Below are 18,581 nucleotides of genomic sequence, written 5' to 3' on the forward strand. Positions count from 1 at the left end.
TCCTGAGGTATCTTCTCTCTCTTTACAACTGCCCCAGGTTCCATAGGAGCCAGAAAAATAACTGTACTGAGGCCCTTCAGATACAATGAATTGCTGTGTTGGAAAGCGGACGTTAGAAACCATTCCACTTAATTTGCTTTGGGGCCAGTCCTCTGTTCACTTTTACCTGTGTGGGGTTCCTGGAAGGTGGGCATGCATGACAGGTGTGGTGTGACCGTGGGCGCCCTTTTAACAAGTGATGCAAGATGCTTGTCTTAGCCTCAAAGTTAATCACTGTTGAGAGTACAAGCATCAACTTTGTATTTTACTGAAACAAAACCAAACCCAACTTTTTGGCATAGATACTCTCAATTAAATTCCGAGATTTTAATTCCATTATCTAATTTACATACATGAATGAAGTACAGAAAAGGCAAACATCTGTCATACATTAATATTCTATATGCAGCATTTGCCCTATGTTATGTTTTCATGCTGATTTTGATACTGATATCCCACGCACTGAACACCTAAGATAGATGCTTTCCATTTGGGACCTGGCCGCCCCCAATACTGATCGCAAGGCGAGGGTACTACGTAGCATGGTGCTGCAATCCTCTCGTCCAAGGCTGGAATGGCTTCGGGAAAATGGGGTACTCGGGTAAATGAGGTCATTACAATAGTGATATTTTTGTTCATTTTCCTGGCGCAGGGCAGCTTAGTAATGGTCATGGGACAGAAGGAGGTCAGATAGCGTGATATTTACTCTTTTATCTCTTTAGGATTATATAGTTTTTCCTACTTTTTAGTGGAATATAGGCTTGTTTTCATATCTGCGCCAAACTCCAGTTGCTGTAATGGTACTCTTTACATCAGTAGTCAGACTGAAGTAGCCAAAAATATTCATGCTTCGGAAAAAGATCCTGGTGACAAGGAGGCAGAATATCTAATGGTATTACAAATACCGTGAAGTGGATGGCCTTAGTCAAAGTAGAGCTTTACCAGACCTGGTGACAAGACAGCTTTATTCTGCGGTCCCATAACTAAGGCAGAGCCTCAACATAATTGTATGTCAGACAAAAGGCATCATAAAAATAAGCCTAATATCCTGCCCACACATAATTATACTTCCCTGACTTTGCTGTATACTGTATTTCAAAGAGTGTGAGACTGTAAATACATATAAGAATATTTTTTCAAGTTATTCTTTCTCTGGCCTGTTCAGTGTACCGTACAGACACTGAGCTGTGGCACCTCAGGCCAGTGGCATTTCTTCTGTGCGTGATTTGTGTGCTACCTGCTATTCTTGTCCTTAGTGAATAATAATTACAAAAATATCTGGTGATTCTCTAGAGAGAAAGCAAACTTAGTAATTGATAAAATGACTGTATTTAGCATACCGTATTTAGTGCTGTATTTTGCATTGGTGCGGCCTCACCTTGAGTACTCTGTGCAGTTCTGGGCCCACAATTTAAGAAGGATGTGAAGGTCCTTGAATGCATCCAGAGAAGGGCAACCAAGCTGGTGACAGGGCCAGAAGACATGTCCTGTGAGGAGTGGCTCAGGACTTTGGGCTTGTCTAGTTTATAGTTTGGAGAAAAGGAGGCTGATGGGCAACCTCATTGCTCTCCACAGCTTCCTGAGGAGGGGACGTGGAGAGGGAGGTGCTGAGCTCTTCTCCCTGGGATCCAGCGATCGGACGCATGGGAATGGCTCAAAGCTGCACCAGGGGAGGTTTAGACTGGACATTAGGAAGTATTTCTTTTCCGAGAGGGCGGTCAAACACTGGAACAGGCTTCCTAGAGAGGTGGTCGATGCCCCAAGCCTGTCAGTGTTTAAGAGGCATTTGGATAACATCCTTAATAGCATGCTTTAGCTTTTGGTCAGCCTGAAGTAGTCAGGCAGTTGGACTAATGACCATTGTAGGTCCCTTCCAACTGAAATAGTTCTATTCTATTCTATTCTATTCTATTCTATTCTATTCTATTCTATTCTATTCTATTCTATTCTATTCCATTCCATTCCATTCCATTCCATTCCATTCCATTCCATTCCATTCCATTCTAAAATATGCTAACCATGACAGCTCCTAAAAGGGAAATGCATAGGTTAGTGTGTGTGTGCTCTGCACGGGGATGCTGCTGCTGGGAGACAAACGGAGCGGGGACAGGAGGTACACATCTTTGCTGGAGAAAACTTGGATAACAGTGCCAGAGTTTTCTTTGGGACAAATACATAGACCATTGAAATCAATACAAGACTTTCAGTCTACTTTAAGAAGGTTGGTATCTGGGCCCCTTTTTTCAGTTACAAATCTTGAAATGTACCCCTTTTAGGGCATATGAAAACTAAAAGATATTAAGATTTATGTAATTTATTTGGTGTTTTGTTGGTGATTCCTGATGAACTCCATAGATTCTGTCTCCAATGATGGTGACTTCTGCAGACGTATAGATGAAGCTGTGGATCACTGTCAAGATAAAAAGGATCTTTTTCTATAGTAGTTTCCCTTCCTGAAAATCAAGCCTTCGAGGCTTCAGAGGGAAGAAGGGAAGTGCTACGTTCAATTATTCCTCTTGCTATTTTTGCTAATGGGTACAGTTCTAAGAAGGATGTTTTGTATTGCAGAAGTGCTTGATAAGACTTTAAGATTTGCTAATTGGGCTGACATATATATTCAAAACCAGATTGTGTTGTCTGTCAGTGGTTATAATTTTTTGTGTATGTCATTCGGATACTTAGGATGTCAGCAACTAATACAATGTTGTTACAGTTCAGGAGAAAAGCATAGAGTCTGGGTCTTTGTTGTTTTTCTTGTTAGTTTTCCTATGTATTTCCTCATATGTGAGAAAATGCATAGGTTAACTATAGTTATAGTGCAAAAAAACCCCCCACCAACACCCAAACCCTAAAGCTTCACAATTCAAGGAGTGCTTATGTGCAGGTATTTTAGGACCCATGTTCATAGCCAGCCGTGTGGCTGACTGGACCCTAATTACTCAGCATAGTTACTGGCAGGCCTGACGCATGAGACCCTACTGCTCCGGAGAGAAGGTTCCCCACGCAGCACGGCCGGCAGGCAGCAGCCTCCTTCGCAGGCGAAGGGGGACGCGCTGGCACCTCCGGCTGCGTCGGCTGGGCTCTCCCTTCCCCATTCCTGCCTGCTTGGTCACGTAAGATCTGGTAGTCTCTGAGCTGATCTTGCCGTGACTTTTTTATCTGCTTTTAAAGTGCGGTTTTTTTCTGTTGAGTTCCAACACCAGGTGCATCTTCTTGAGGAAGTTGTGTTTTGAAATGGTATCTTTTTTATTTGGTTGCCATTTGGTTGATGTATTTTGGGCCCTCACCACGCAGCTTTAATCTGCCAATGTGGTGCTCTGAAAACTAATAAAGTATCTAAGGTTGTAAGTCCTGTGCCAAAAACCCAACCGCCATCAGCTGCCGAAGGACACCTCAGGGGCTCTGCCCGCCTGTTTCAGGCCGGGGCCGCGGGCGCCCCCCGCACAGCGGAGCCGGGGGCGCCGCTGACGCTGGTCGCCGGCGGGGAGGCCGGCAGCGGGTAAGGCCGGCGGGGCGAGGCCGCGGCTGGGGCTGGCACCCCCGGCTCTCCCGGCCGCCCCCTGCCCAGGCCGCCGCCCCGCAGCGGCGCAGGGTCGGCGGGGGCCGGGCGCGCTGTGCGGGGCCGCCACGGCCTGCGCCGGGGGGCCCGCGGGCTCGGCGCCGCTCCCCAGGGGCGGCCGGGCGGGCGGCGAGCCCCCCCGCGGGGCCGCGCCGGGAGCCGCGGCCCCCCCTTCCCGCCCCGGTTATGAAACCGCGGGGGAGGGGCCGGCTGCCGCCCGCCGTCCTCGGCCGCGCCGGGGGAGCGGAGGCCGCCGGAGCGCAGGTGAGAGCGGGGCGGCCCTTCCCCCCCAGGCCGCGGGGAAGCCGCGCCGGGGCCGGGGCTGCGGCCGGGACTGGGGCCCGGCGGGCCCCGGCGCTGAGGGGCGGCCCCGCGGGGCCGGGCGAGGCCCGGAGGCGCGGGGAGGGCGCTATTTGGGGAAGCTTGCGCGGTGCCTGCCGAGCTATATTTAACGGGGGCAGATACCCGTGACAGCCGTTCGCGAGCTGTAAACGAGCTCAGCGCTAGCAGGGGACCAGCCTGCGCAGGCTGGTCGCGGAGGCTCTCCCGGGGGATCCGCCGCCGCAAGCGGCGTGTGGCGCGGCCCCGCCAGCTGCGCGGAGGGCGGCGGGCGGCCCGCGCCGCCCCGGGGCCGGGTGGCCGCCTGGTGGTGGCGACGCGGGAGGGGAGTCGCCGCGTCCCACCGCGGGGCGGGAGGGCAGGTCAGGGTCAGGGGGGGTTGCCAGCCGGTGTAGGAGCCCAGCCCAAATATCGGGTGGCGGTCGTGAGGAAAAGCGGCCGTTAAATAGGAAGTATCCTCCGAGCATATTTGGTGGGAGACGAGTCGGCCCTGGCCATCGTCATAAAAGCTCTGACCTTTTTCGTAGCTGAATCTAAAGAGCTCAGTGTGAGCTACTAGGGAAACAGTTAGGGTATTATGTGGTTTCACAGATGTACGTTATGCAGAACTGTGGGTTTTAAGCTTGAAAGTTCGGTAGAAGCACATCTGTCAAAACATATTCTAATGCTTTAGGATACGTTCATTTTCATACGTGAACAAAGAAGAGTTTATTGAACCTGTTCCCCTCTCCAACAGAGCACAACAAAAAGCTAGTGTCATGCTGATGAAAGAGGGTACAGGTATAATCACTACTTTCAGACCACTGGGTTATGTTTCATTCCAGTTTTCCTCTCTGTCTTCTAGTTAAAAGTCTATGACAGTCGTACCTTCCATGCTTTGTTTGCTTTTAGTGGTCAGACGGAATGGCTCCAGTGAACCAGCCAAAGGACAAGAAGCATGAGAGGGCACGTGAGCATTGGCCGGAAGAGGCAAAATCAGCTGGGAAGAGGAAACCGGACTGCAAGGAACTAGGGAATGAGCCACTAGCAAAGAAGTTGTTTCTGAGAAAAACATCCAAACCCCCAGAGAAAACCGGTAACATTTGCTCAGATCGTTACTGTTTCTCCCAACCAGATTTACCCTAAATGACAGGCATTGACTAGTTGAAGAGGGAGCATGCCAAGAAGCGTGTTGAGACATGAGTGTTCAGATGGGGTTATATACTGAAGTGATACACAGACACGTATTGGGGTAGTACATCCTTCAGTTATCTTTCTAGTGAGCGTGTGTGTGCGCATGCATGCACGTTTCATTTTGACGCTCTGAACCCCTTAGTAGAAGCCTGCTCACTGAGGACGCTGTCACAGCTCATTTGAGGGTGGTTAAGTTTTGTGGAATTCCTGAATTACCAGATGTCTGCTTTATTGTAGGACAGACCAATCTCGGTCATACGTTCTTTTTTCTCCCATGCAATTCTTAATACAGTTTCATAGTCGTAAGGTTGGTATCCTACAGCATGCAGTCTGAACTGGCATTTCCACCCAGTTCCTTGCATGTTATAACTTCTGCTACAGTAAGCAGGAATGCTTTCTACCTGGATGTTCAGATTAGACTGGACAGAATTTGCACTAATCACTTCTCCTCACGTGCATTTTTTTCCTTTAGTATGTAACCTAAAAAAAAAAAATCTCATGGAGATTTTTGATATAATGAGGAGAAGTGATTAAGTTCTAGGATACCGGAAAGGTTAATGCTTTGCATTATCAAGAAAGTTGTGTAGGCTTCAGCTACAGTGAGGACTATTTTCATAGAATCATAGAATCATTTAGGTTGGAAAAGACCCTTAAGATCATTGAGTCCAACCGTTAACCTAACACTACCAAGTCCACCACTAAACCATGTCCCTAAGCACCACGTCTACCCGTCATTTAATTACCTCCAGGGATGGAGACTCAACCACTTCCCTGGGCAGCCTGTTCCAATGCCTGACTCCCCTTTCAGTGAAGAAGTTTTTCCTAATATCAAATCTAAACCTCCCCTAGTGCAACTTGAGGCCTTTTTTACTCTCGTCCTATCACTTGTCACTAGGGAGAAGAGACCAACCCCCACCTCGCTACAACCTCCTTTCAGGTAGTTGTAGAGAGCAATAAGGTCTCCCCTCAGCCTCCTTTTCTCAGATAAAACTGTTAATTCCATTGTTTGTTTAGGAGATCACTAGAGTTACTGCCTTGTGTGGAAATACTGCACGCTTTCTGTACAATTTTGGCTTAAGGATCCAGAAATTACCAAAGCGTTTTTCAACAGCCAGAGCAACAGGAGTTCCACGATTTTGTACATTTCCATTGTCCGGTGTGTAACTCCAAACTTGGAGCAGTTGGCAGTGTGATCAGCAGACACAAAGGCAAAATACTCTGTTTGAAAGGAGTTCTGTGTATAGTTCTGTATAGTTATATGTTTTGGAAAAAATTCTTTTTTCTCCTGAGCCATATAGGACAGGTTCAGTTTCTTGCAATTGAAACACCTTTAAAAAAGAGTTTCTTCCAGCGGATTCTAAAAAGGCCTAAAGTTTGTTTCTTAATAAAGTAGCCTTTGTAATAAAATGGATTTTGGAAAAAATGCCTCCATTTCCGTCACCTCTGAAGAAGGAACTGTGAAAAAAAGGAATTTTTCTGTGAAAAAAAGGAATTTGATTATAAATACTTTCTTACCTATTTCAACAGGCGTGACAAGTGTTGGCACTATTTTGGCATGTGAACAAAGAAATTTAGTTTCACACCCATGCATTTCTAGGCGCCAGCATTGCATTAAAGAAAGATTTTGTTTAGGTTCTGATCATACAGAATGATCGCTATGTTTTCAGTCTTCTGGGTTTTTTTGTAATTATCCTTAAATGAAAATAGCATTTTTGTTTCTTAAGAAATGCTTCTTTCCCGTTTGACATCTAGATCCCCTGGAGTATTCCAGACCATTGCCATGGGGATGATTAGATCACAGACATGGGACCGAACAGATCTGTTTTTTATATAAAGGTCCCTGAAGGTAAAAACTTGGAACATGAACAAAATGTAGAAGCGTGCTGTACTCTCAGCAAAAATCACTCTGAACAGAAAGGTTTTCAGGCGATGAGGCGTCAGCAAGTCTATTATTAAAAACAAAACTCGCAGTGCTGTAGGCAGACTGTACGGGCTACAGCACAAGCAGATCGAAAATTCTGATTCACAAGCAGGCATTTCAGGAACTGTGTGGGAACTCATGTTGCTACGCCTGGGGAATTTTCAGGTGTTAACGTTCCTGCTGGTCACGCGTCTGACCTTCCCTTGCTGTACCCAGGGGCTTGCCGCCTCCCATGGCGTATTTCCAAGTTGTCGGGGCTTTGGATAGCTTCGTTGTATTTTGGGTATGAACTATTCAAGTTGTATACTGTCCAAGAGATGTATCACATGTGGCTTTGCTTTAGTCCTCTCCTCTTGTCTTTTTGATAAATCTTTGGCAAGGAGAAGGAAGGTTTAACAAGAGGAAGCATACACAAAGCTCTGGCAGGCTGTGGGAAGCACTGGACTCCATAATTGCAGAAGCTGCTGCACCTTAGAGATGTAAGAATCATTTAGAGAGTTTTCTCTTGTGACTGAAACTTCTCATGGATTTAGCAGCAAATGCAGATGTCTTCCCATGTTTTTTATTGAATGAGCATGACAGGTGTTGGCTCTCAGTAAGTTTTACGCTTTTCCTCTGTGGCAGGTTGGAACGGAGGTGGGTCCATGGTGAGAAACAACAAAGTCCTTTTCCATCAGCTGGAGCGGCAGCGCAGCATTGTTCATTATGTCTACCAGAACATGCTGGGAGGCTCCATTCGGGCACAGCTCAGGCAGGTGAGGAGTTTCTCCTTCATGACCTGTTGGACATCTTGGCTCCCTACATAAAAACATCACAAACACACACACAGGGAAACTTTAAAGGGGCTTGAAGTTCCTCACATACACAGTTTGTGGCTCCAAGTCTGGAGCACCCTTACATTTCTTAATCCTGTAAAATGCAAGAGCTGAGGTGGCTTTCCCTTTCGGTTGACCTGGCCCTGTCACTCCACATTTTATCCCTCTGTTAATTCTGTGCTTCCTTGAATCATATTTAAACTTACCCACTCTACCATTTGAGTTATTGCACAGTGCTACTTTTGCACAGTAATCTGACTGTTTTGTCGAACTGTTTTTGTATGCACTCTACTTTGCTAATCATGTCAGGTTTAGTGTTGATTTTTCCTCTTCACAGACATATTCCATCAAGTCCATAATGTTTTACTGTTTTCAGAGCCATATTCCTTCTTGCATTTGAAAATTAACTTCTTCTGTAACATCCATAGGTGGGGAGCACCTGGGCTAGCTTTATCTTCTGTATGTTCTATCTTTTTTCAGTATCCAAATGATAAGTAAATCGCCAAGCTCATCCAAGCAGTACCTATTCCTCAGCTGAATAACAACACAATCATGTCATGGTTTCTCGTTTACTGTTTCTGTTCACTCTTATGCTGTATAGTTGAGCTGCAGGCAAGACCATAATATTGTATGTCTGGATGATGTGTAGCATTTTGGGATGCTCAGTGAAGACATAGTCAGTCATAAGTGCCTTTTACTGGTGTAGGAGGCATGTTCTCCTTCCTTGTAAATGTTAACTATCCTGCCTTTTTAGCTCAGCCCACGAGGCTTAACTCCCTGTGCATCATTTAAAGTATGGTATCTCTCAGTTTTCTGCTGCTTTCTGAGTGCTGTGGCTGATGTGGATTTCTGTGGTCACAGGATGTTTCCCTCGGGGACAGCATGTTCTCTTCATTCTACAGAGAGGCTTAGAATTTTGTGTGAATGTACTAACACTGATGCCAATTAAAAATTGTTAGCACTCCTCATTCAGAGAATCTCGTGGATCCCTGCAAAAGTCATAATTCTCTTTATCTTTTTAACAGTGTCTGCAGCTGCCTTTTCTGCGTTCTCTTGCCTCATACCGCCTCTTTCGAACAGCAAGTCCCTTTGACAGGAGAGTGACATGCCTGGAATGGCATCCAACACACCCCAGTACTGTAGCTGTTGGTTCCAAAGGTGGAGACATCATCCTTTGGGACTATGAAGTACTTACTAAAACCTGCTTCATAAAAGGGGTAAGCCTCTGGGTGTGTGGAACGGGTGGGAGGGGAAATTGGAGTACCACCAAATACTGCAGATCAAAACTGAGCTCTGTGGTGAGAAGCTTGTAAGAATCTGGGGTTGCAGAGTAGCCAGCTATGGGGCAGCACTGAGATGCAACAGCATGTCTGTTCCTAAGCCCCAGACTGTAGTAGTGCTGGGGAGAACTGAGGCGTGTTGATTAAGTTCATAATGAAGCAGTACTTGGTGTGTGCTCAGTGGAAAAATAATTCAGCAACTGGCGAAAGAGTTATCTTAAAGGGATGCCAGAAACAAATAGGCAGAGAGGGTTTGTCTGTTTTAGGTCTTGATCTTTCTCTGCTCGCCTTTTACTCTGTGTCAGATGAGGAAGTATCTTTTGTGTGGGAAGAAACAAAGTCCCTTTATCTGAAGTGAGAAACTAAGGTAGAATGAGTGGTTTATACAGCTGGCATGCCCCCTCATTGCTGTATTCAGCCATTCCCATTCCGACAGGGGCTCAAAGACTCTTTAACTTTTGTCCCCTTTCTAAATTAACATAGGTATACACTGGGAGGAGGTCTATCCTCCAGAAATTCCAGGGTCCTCTTTCTCCTTTTGTAAATAGCGTGGTGCCAGCCAGCCAGGGAATACATTGCCTGGGGACTCGATGAGTTGCAGTTTTGTCCTCCAGGAGGGCAGCTGCCTAAGCAGACATCATGTGGGAAGACACGGTTGGTTTTGCCTCCTTGAAGGGCTGTGGTGTGTTTCACTGTTGCTATTAAGGACATAGCAGTGAATGCAGACTTACAGAACACACTTTTCTCCTTCCCCATCACTCAGTGGATTTTTCTTTTGTTCATCCCCTTCCTTGTAGATGGGAGCTGGAGGGGCCATCACAGGAATGAAGTTTAACCCTTTTAACCCTAGTCAGCTGTACACTTCGTCAGTTGCCGGCACTACCACCCTGCAGGATTTTAATGGCAATACTGTCCGGGTCTTCACCAGCACCGAGGACTGGGAGTAAGAATTACAGCAATGCTTTGGGCCTCTGTGTCCTGCTGGCAGGAGCGCTACAGAGAGAGAGAGAGAGAGAGAGAGTTGTTTGTCTCTAATAGTTGGGAGTTGGGCTTCCTCTTCTCCACATACATGTCCTTCGTCCTCTAAATTTCAGGGATCCTCTCTCTTCCAGGGAGGCTCACTCTCCCTTTTTATTTTTCCCTGAAATGGGGTGGTGGGTAGGAGAGAGCTTTTCTTCATGAAGGGGAGGGACTCTGATGCTGCTTACTTCCTGTTGTACATGGGAGAGTGTGGGGGTGCCAGTGGATTTCCTCAGCTGTCTGTTCTTAAACCTCCTGTAGCTCTGTGCCCTGGGGACCTTCTAGCCTCTTCCCCTGTTAGCAGTGCTCCTCGTTGTCAGATGGTTTTTACAGGACAATCTGTAGTCCCCTCAGTGCTTCTCCACAAACACCACTGACTTCAAGTGGTGTGTGTCATAAGGATCACCCCAATTCATCCCACCTAACTTTTGGTGCTTATCTAAAAAACCAAAATTAAAGAGTCTGGGCTCCTTCAGTAATAAGTGGAAAGAGGACATGAATTGTTAGAGGCTACTCTGTCTGGCTGTGCTTAGAATCACCCTCTCAGACTGTTGCTTTTTCTGTGGACTCATGAGGAAGCCTGAGCTCTTCAATTAGTTACTTCAGTTCAGTGCTTAAAGGTAAGTGAGGGAATTTGGGTTAGCCTCCTCTTTACTTTTCCCCACCTAATTCTTTCTGGGTGGCAGCTTTCATGGTTGGTTTCCAAATTGGCTGTTCCAGCTGCAACCTTGTAATAGGCCAGAAGGTGAACCCAAGTAGTGCTGGGATGACTGGCCAGGTGAGCAAGGAGGGACAGACTGGGTCCTGGGACACGAGGATCTTGTAGCCCAGTGGGATGCATGTCGCAGCAATGATGCCTGGATGTGAAAGGGCATGCCATCCTCCTCCTACTGCTGTGAGGACAGGCAAGCTCTATGGGCAGGCCTTTTTTTATCTTCATTGGCTTCTTGAAATCTAGTATTTGCAGTGAGACTATATTAAGTAGTTGCTCTGTGAGCAGGAGATGGAGTGCACTTGAGTATCGCGGAGTTTGGGGACTCTCAGCTAGCATTCTTCTTTTCTGTCTTTGTGTAGGTTTTCCATATTTTCTCAGTAGACAGATTGGGGGAAAACAACATAACAACAATATAACATAACACAGAACATAAGATTCCTGTGCCATGGGGTTAGCAGTAGGATTTCTCCTTGCACCGCTGTCATCCTGCCTGCTAGTACCTTGAGAAAGACCAGATACAGCACTGGAAGCAGCCTGTAGAGAACTGGTGAATGAAGTCTCTGTAAGAAAAGCTTGGTGCAGGGCTGTCATGAGATTTTGTGTGGTTTCTGCATGGAATGGTGCTGGTTTTGCTTGTGATCTCCTAAGCCTGGTCTGAGCCAGGTGGTTCACGGCAGATTAGTCCTAGCTCCGTAGCAGAAGGAGCAATGCTGCTAATGAGGCTTGCAGCCCAAAGTGGTGGGGTTGAACTTATAGGCTCAAAATGTATGCGCTCAGGTTGGAAACAGATTGGAAAAAAAGAGTTCCTATGTACGTGCCCTGTCAAAAAGCAGTGCATTGCACCTAGGGAAACTGGCAGTATGTTCCAGGAGATGAGCGTTGTATTAAGATTTTTGTCTTCCACTCTAACCTTGACGCCTCTTGGCTTTGTGTGTATTCCAGAAAGGGCCAGGAGATTCTCTCGGAGACATCAAGTTCAGTCCTTATGAGGCAGTGAAGCTTTATGTGGCATCAGGGGATGGCACCCTAAGTCTGCAGGACCTTGAGGGCAGAGCGGTGCAGGTGATCTCCCGTGCCCCGGACTGTGGCCATGAGTACCATAATGTTTGGTGAGAAGGGAGCAGTGCACGGTTGATTCTCTGTTCCTTGGGGTTAATGCTGCGCTGCTTCTTGTGCTCTCTAACATCTTCATCTTTGCCAGTGTTAGGAGACTCTTGGTATGAATTGGTCCTGTGAGGGCGCTTGGAGACAGGCTCCTGCCCACGACCCTAGCGCTGCAGGGTGGGTGACAAGCTAGGCAGCCACAGGGCACTTACGCTTGTACAGTAGCTGAGCGTGCTGCCTGCATCTTCTGGCGTTGCTTTCTGGTGACGCCATCTCCTGTCTTGCAGATACTGGCAGCTTTTCACTTTATAAAGTGAGGTGAGAAGAGCAGGATAACTTCCTCCTCTTCATTGTCATCAGTGTTCTGTGTGTTTTGTCTATAGCAGCCTATGTAGCATAGGAAAGCCACAAAACATTCCTGCACAATTTGTGTTCCAGCTTATTGAGTTTTCCCGGCTGCCCTGCTGGAGGCTTCAGGCTCACCATGCTAATTTCCATGACCTTGAATTCTAGAATAATTCATCTTTGCAAGTGAAGCTTTCCCAGCAGGTTCCCAAAGGACCCCGGCTTTATTCTCGCTGCCCTTCCCCTCCCAGCAGAGCTGGGGTTAAGATGTATGTCTTTATCAGATAAGTCTCTATTCAGTTTTGTTTCCTGGAGCATGAAGTTGAGACAGTTTGATGTGCAGCTTTCCAGTCCAAAGCTTTTGTCTTTTCTTTACTGCTGCTTCAGTGTTTTGTGGAAAATGTCATTTTAAAGCTGTTTCTCTACATTTGTCAATGTCACAAGGGTGTTCTGATCTTTCCCAAGGTGTGTCCCTGTGCAGGCACCAAGTGGCTTTTCAGCCTCTATTATGTTCCACTGTCCCAATGTGTCACACTCCATCTAGTGAGCACTTCACAGATGACGAGGAAGTTCATATTCAGTCACCAACAGGAAGCACTGCTGATAAGCCGTCCCCCTTCCTGATACTCAGGCCCACACCATCAGGCAGGAGATTGCAGTTACAATCTTGCAGTCTCCCCCGTCAGGGAAGAGATGTGAACCAGAGTTCCGCTGCCTTCACTTGCCTGTGGGAGGCAGCGCTGATTTTGTGTCTTTTCCTCTAGTTGCTGGTACTGCAGCGTTGATGTTTCTGCAAGCTGCCGTGCAGTGGTGACGGGTGATAATGTGGGCAACGTGGTCCTGCTCAGCACTTCTGGTGAAGAGGTTTGTATGGCTCCAGGCAGTGTCTCCTCTACAGGAATCTTCATGGCTCATGCGCTTTCCTACACTACAGGGACCCTGAAAAGAGGAGCAAGTACCTTGCAGCTCAGGAGATGAGTCCACCCATTGCCTAGGTGGTGAGAAGTCCTCCACTTCTGCCGTTCATTAGACATTTTCACATTGTTGAGCATAATGGTAACAGTTCCCAAACAGGGCCTGTGTCGTGTGCTACCCCTTCCTTAAGAGTATTTGCTACTGGCCAGAGTAATTATAGGGTAACCTGAAGATGTGGGCACCCTCTGCCAACGACCTTCACACTCCCAGAAACTTAGTGCACTGATGGGAGTCATTTAGGAGATCCTGCTTTGATGTATACCCTTCCATGACCTTGGAGGAGGTACACAACAGTAATCGACAAATGTTGGGATAGAAATTGCACTACTGCCATGAGACAGGAGAGGGCAGGCAGAGGCAGACTGTGCCTTCGAGTCTGAAGTAGTGCAAAAACATTAGAGAATAGTTGGAGTGGGCCCTGCTTTCAAGAGCCTGCTCTACCGTCACACCGGAATTACCGTTTCTCCTGCCTGTAAGGGTAACATCTGTGAGCGTTTGCCACTCAATGAGCTGTGTCCAGAGGCAGCTGTGTAAATTAGTGGGCAGAGTCAGGAATGCTCCAAATGATTTGTGCTTATTCAAGGTTAGTTGCTTCCTTTATTTTTTTTCTCCTGAAAGAATGTGACAGTCTTTTCTGCACTTGGGAGGTACCCATTACTGTAGGGAGGATGGGCCAGCTTCACCCTTTTGGTTAGAAATAATCTTGCGGCTTCAGATACAAATTTATGCATGGCTGGTTCATATCTATTTGTTCTTGTTAATTGAAATATTTCTCCTACCCTCATGTTTCTTTGCCGATGTATTTCTAGAAGCCAATTAATCTTCTCTCGCCTTTTTTATGAAGATAAAGCAAGCTTTTTTTGGTCTTCTCACTTTCTTCTTATTATTATCTCAGCAGTGCATTTTCTGTACCTGTTTCAGTTTGTTTTGATCTTTCTGCAGGTGGAAGACTGGCACTGCATAAAGTATTCCAGATGTGATCTTGCTTTGTACAGTGGCATTAATACTTCCCTTCATGAACCAGGGATTGTGTTTTCCTTTCTCATTGCTGTAATAAATGGGTGGATCAGATTTCTCCTAGAATTAAAGAGTTAGTTCACAAGGTCACTCTTCTCCTTTCTTGTTTTCAGTGGATAAACTCTTGGTGTGTTTTAGAAGTTTTATTACTGTGTAAATGTGTGACCTCTTTACTCTGCACTAGCAGATTATTACTCCATTTCTTTACTCCAGAGCTTGATTATTCTTTTTCTGTGTGATTTTCTGTTTCGTCTGCTGCAGATTTGGAAGCTGAAATTGCACAAGAAGAAAGTGACTCACGTGGAATTTAACTCCCGATGTGAGTGGTTGTTGGCCACAGCGTCTGTGGATCAGACGGTCAAAATCTGGGACCTCAGAAACATCAAAAACAAAATGAATTTTCTTCATCTGCTTCCTCATGACAAACCTGTCAATGCAGGTGAGTTAAGGATGTCATTGCATGGACGTCTGCAGAGTCCAGTCAGGTCAGCTTTTATTGTGGCAATGTTAGCTTTCGCTCAGATTTGAAGATGCACGGTAGCTAGTGTTAAAGCAAGGAAGGCACTGGGAACGTGTGGCCAGAGGCAGGGAGGTGGATAGGGCAGCTGCAGCACAGTCTTAGACTTGCCATACAAACTGTGGCACTGTGCCTTGAGAGGTGAGTGTGGAAGCATCAGCAGCGACTGAGATTAGAAAACTGAATTTATTGGGGCAGTTCCTTTGGCAGAAGCAGAGCATGGGACTCAAACTTCTGTTTCTTGGGTGCGGTTTTACCAGTTCTTAGAAGTCCAAACTGCAGGTGTCCGTCTCCAGCTTTTCCACTAACTTTCCCTTTGAACGAGCAAGTTCCTTTCTTGGCAATGTCTCTTTCTGTGATTTTACAATGAGAATAATGATTCTTCCTATGCAACCCAGCGCCACAGGTTTCAGCTTACTGATTGTAAGAGCTTTTAGTTTGTTTGAGACAGGTAAAGTCTTGTCTGTTGGGACATGTGGCCGTATTCACATCCCTATTAAAGAAATAGCAATGGGTTTCCAATCAGAGAAATGTGACTTTTATGTTTCTTGTCAATCACAGCATTGTGATCTTTTGTTTGCCTTACTGCCCCCCTCTCCTAGCTTACTTCAGCCCAACAGATGGTGCCAAGCTCCTGAGCACAGACCAGCGCAGCGAAATCAGGGTTTACTCATCTTCAGACTGGACCAAGCCACAGCACCTGATCCCACACCCGCACCGGCAGTTCCAGCACCTCACACCTATTAAGGTGAGTTAAGCCAGCGCAGCCTGAGAGGAGCATCACGCTTGGTGCTAGCAGCTGGCTGTACATCAGAAGTGGTCCGATTTCTGGTCAGGATACTGCATTGATGGGTGGGTGTTCACACTGCTGCAACTCCCAGCAGAGCACTGTTCTGAGGATACCCGTGTTCCTCAGGCTGTGGGTGGGATGTACAAACGGTTGCTCACGCTGCGGTTGTCTGGTGTGTCAGTATGAGCTCTGTCCCTTTCTCTTAACTCCCCATCACTCTGCTCTATGACTAGGCAACATGGCATCCTCGCTATGACCTCATTGTAGCAGGTCGCTACCCAGACCCTAAGTTCCCCGGGTACACGGTGAACGAGCTACGAACTGTTGACGTATTCGATGGAAACACTGGGGAGATGGTTTGTCAGCTCCACGATCCAAATGCTTCTGGTATCATCTCGGTGAGTTGAGCGCTGCAGCGAAAAGGACTGCTGCGTATTGAACCGCAGCCAAGAGATACGGGTTGGGGACAGAGCAACAGGAGCATCCTCTTTACTTGTGACGGACTCCCACTCTCACGGGGTTATGGCTGCCAGCTAAAGCTGCTGACTCGAGCAGGGCTGGTCCATGGTCATCTGTGGCTTTTCTGTGATACTCTTTAGGGAACGTTGGGTTTTCCAGGTGGTTTGTTGCTGTTATATAAGCCGTGGTGCTCTTATGATGCTGTTATATAAGCAGTGATGCTCTTACAGACTGATTGCGTTTCCATTTTCAGCTCAATAAATTTAACCCTATGGGAGACACGCTGGCTTCTGGCATGGGTAAGTAAAGAGAACCTGGGCCACTAAGCACGGGTGGGTTCCAGTCCCAGAAAAGGGCAGGCTTGTTTCTCCAGACTAAAGCAAGTTGTGAGTGAGGGTTTCCCAAATTCCACTTGCTAGTAGTCCTTTATAATTTCCTACATCTGTAAAAGAGATCGAGACCTTCTTTTTAACCTTCCACCTTTGCAGTTAGAAAACAGGTTGCTAGTCATCTCCTGAGCCCATGAAGTCCGGAGGAGGGAGAAGCCTCCCCGCAGCAGGGAGCTGCTGCCATCTCCCGGCCATCTGACAGTAGCAGAAAACGATGGGCGGGGGGGGAAGCCTTTTCCTGCTCGGCTGCACCTTCCCCTTCGTTTAATTTATCTCATTTCCTAAGGTGTAGAGCCAAGATTACTCAGTTTTTCGCAGGCAGTATGAGATTAAGGGAGCTAGCTATAGATTTAGGTCTTAAACCTGTGACAGAAGAGATTAGGAATTACTTGATGATGTTTCTTAATTAGATCAAATTTCCATGGCTGTATGGAGCTAGTCTGCAATAAATATCTTTGCATCCTCTGTACCTTGGAAATATCTTAGAACAGACAAAGCATTTTGAATTTCTGGCATTTAAGTGACATAGCCTAAGGTATTACATTTGATGTAGAGTTTCTGATGCACAGCATTTAATTTTTCCTCTCAGGCTTTAATATTCTGATCTGGAGCCGGGAGGAGATGGTGGCCAAGAAGCAAGAACATCTTTTGAAAGCCATGACAGAACAGGGGATTGGAAGCTGGAGTTTGTCCAGACGTGGAGGGCAGAGGCAGGCAAACCCTGGAACAAGCAAGCTCAAAGCTAACTTACTGTCTTGGGAGCTGGAGGAGATGAGAACAAAACCCAACGATTCTAAATCACAGGGAAGGAAGAGAAAAGGGAAGGACCTAGAGAACTGATTTAGTATTTTGATCCTTTCTGGATCACAGGATACAAATTCAGTGTTGGCAGTGGGCAGTATAAGCCATGGAGGAGATTAGACTTCTACTTTGTCCTTCCTCCCTAGATCTGATCTTGCTTCCTTGATTCCCTTTGCTTCCCCTTCCGGAAAGTTGTGTCGGTACTCAGTTCCTCCTCCAAGGGGAGTTACCACCCATTTCTGAGGCAATAGGAAAACTTCAAAGATGTTCTCAGATCCTGCTGAAGTTACTGCTTCCAGCCTGCCACATCTGCTTGTCATCACTTGTCAGAGGTTACCATCTCCTGTAGTCTGCTGTGGAGCAGCTCATGACAGGGCCCTCAGCCTGTTGTAGTCAAACGGAGCTGAGAAACCCTTTGCTAACAAGGTTTATGTCCTGAAAAGGTAGAATGTTCACAGGGGTGAGGCGATGGGTAGCTTGGGTAGCCTAGGGAACACCAGCCTCTCCCATATGCAAGCTTCTTGGAAAATGTGCTTCTGTCGAGAGCTCGGGCTTAGCCTATTCTGCGCTTGCAGCTATTTAGACCACGAAGAACATGATGACGCCAGAGCTCTTTACCTGCCTCATGGAATGCAAGGCCAGTATGGAGCTGGGAACCTACTGATTCTGTAGTTTCTATTTTCAGAGCTCTAGGCTTTTTCGTGCCACTGATTAGGTAATTTTTTTCACCCACGCCTATGTGCTTCAGAATGTTGGATAAAAGTGTTTGTAAAGCAGAAACGAGGAATTTCTTCCAAACACGCCTGCTCAGAGCCAAATCTCAAGACTGCTGTTAAACTGAAAAGTTTCGCTTTTTCTAGTTTGTTTACAAGGCTGCCTGGGGCCTTGCTGCTGTCCCAGAGGTTGATGGATGGGACAGGCTCCAGGCCTGCTCAGATTCTCTATGTTCACTTTTATAGTTTCGCAGTATTGATATTAATAAAGTTTTGTACTAAACTGAAATTCTTCTTCGATATAGAGAGTGGCTGCTTTGAGCATTCTGCTGAACTGCTTTTGTATGGGGGAAGAAGTTACTGCCCTTTCTGCAGGAGGGCTAAGAGACCTAGAACAGCGGTGGAAATACCAGTCATAGTACTGTGTCTACAACAGACCCTTCCAAGCTGGAAGGGTTGCATTATAAGCTGTATCTATGTATGGTTGCTGCGGTCAAAAATAGTTTATCTATCTCAATTCTCACTCTGCTGTAAGTGGGATTGTAAATCAGGGATTTACTTTGGCAGGGGCTACACTGAAGTAAGTTCCGCCTGTTTTTCCAACACTGAG

At 46.7% G+C, this 18,581-nt stretch overlaps 1 protein-coding gene across 2 annotated transcripts; it reads left to right on the forward strand.

Annotated features, from left to right (window-relative positions):
* Positions 1-3,784: 3,784 nt before the first annotated feature.
* DDB2 (damage specific DNA binding protein 2) lies at positions 3,785-18,450 on the forward strand (the record flags this gene model as incomplete). Of its 2 annotated transcripts, none has more annotated exons than XM_082318195.1 (11): positions 3,785-3,862; positions 4,829-5,012; positions 7,656-7,786; positions 8,872-9,063; positions 11,804-11,970; positions 13,075-13,174; positions 14,564-14,741; positions 15,422-15,567; positions 15,843-16,007; positions 16,322-16,367; positions 17,047-18,450. In XM_082318195.1, the coding sequence occupies 11 exons, from the start codon at positions 3,785-3,787 to the stop codon at positions 17,295-17,297; spliced, it is 1,638 nt and encodes a 545-aa protein (XP_082174321.1). In that variant the 3' UTR covers positions 17,298-18,450. The 2 variants fall into 2 exon arrangements, with proteins under 2 accessions (XP_082174321.1, XP_082174322.1); XM_082318196.1 differs by lacking the exon at positions 11,804-11,970 and adding an exon at positions 9,924-10,069 and having other exon boundaries at positions 17,047-18,358.
* Between the last annotated feature and the right edge of the window lie 131 nt (positions 18,451-18,581).

Source organism: Platalea leucorodia, assembly GCF_965183815.1.
Source record: "Platalea leucorodia genome assembly, chromosome: 7".
In the NCBI taxonomy this organism is placed as follows: Eukaryota; Metazoa; Chordata; class Aves; order Pelecaniformes; family Threskiornithidae; genus Platalea; species Platalea leucorodia.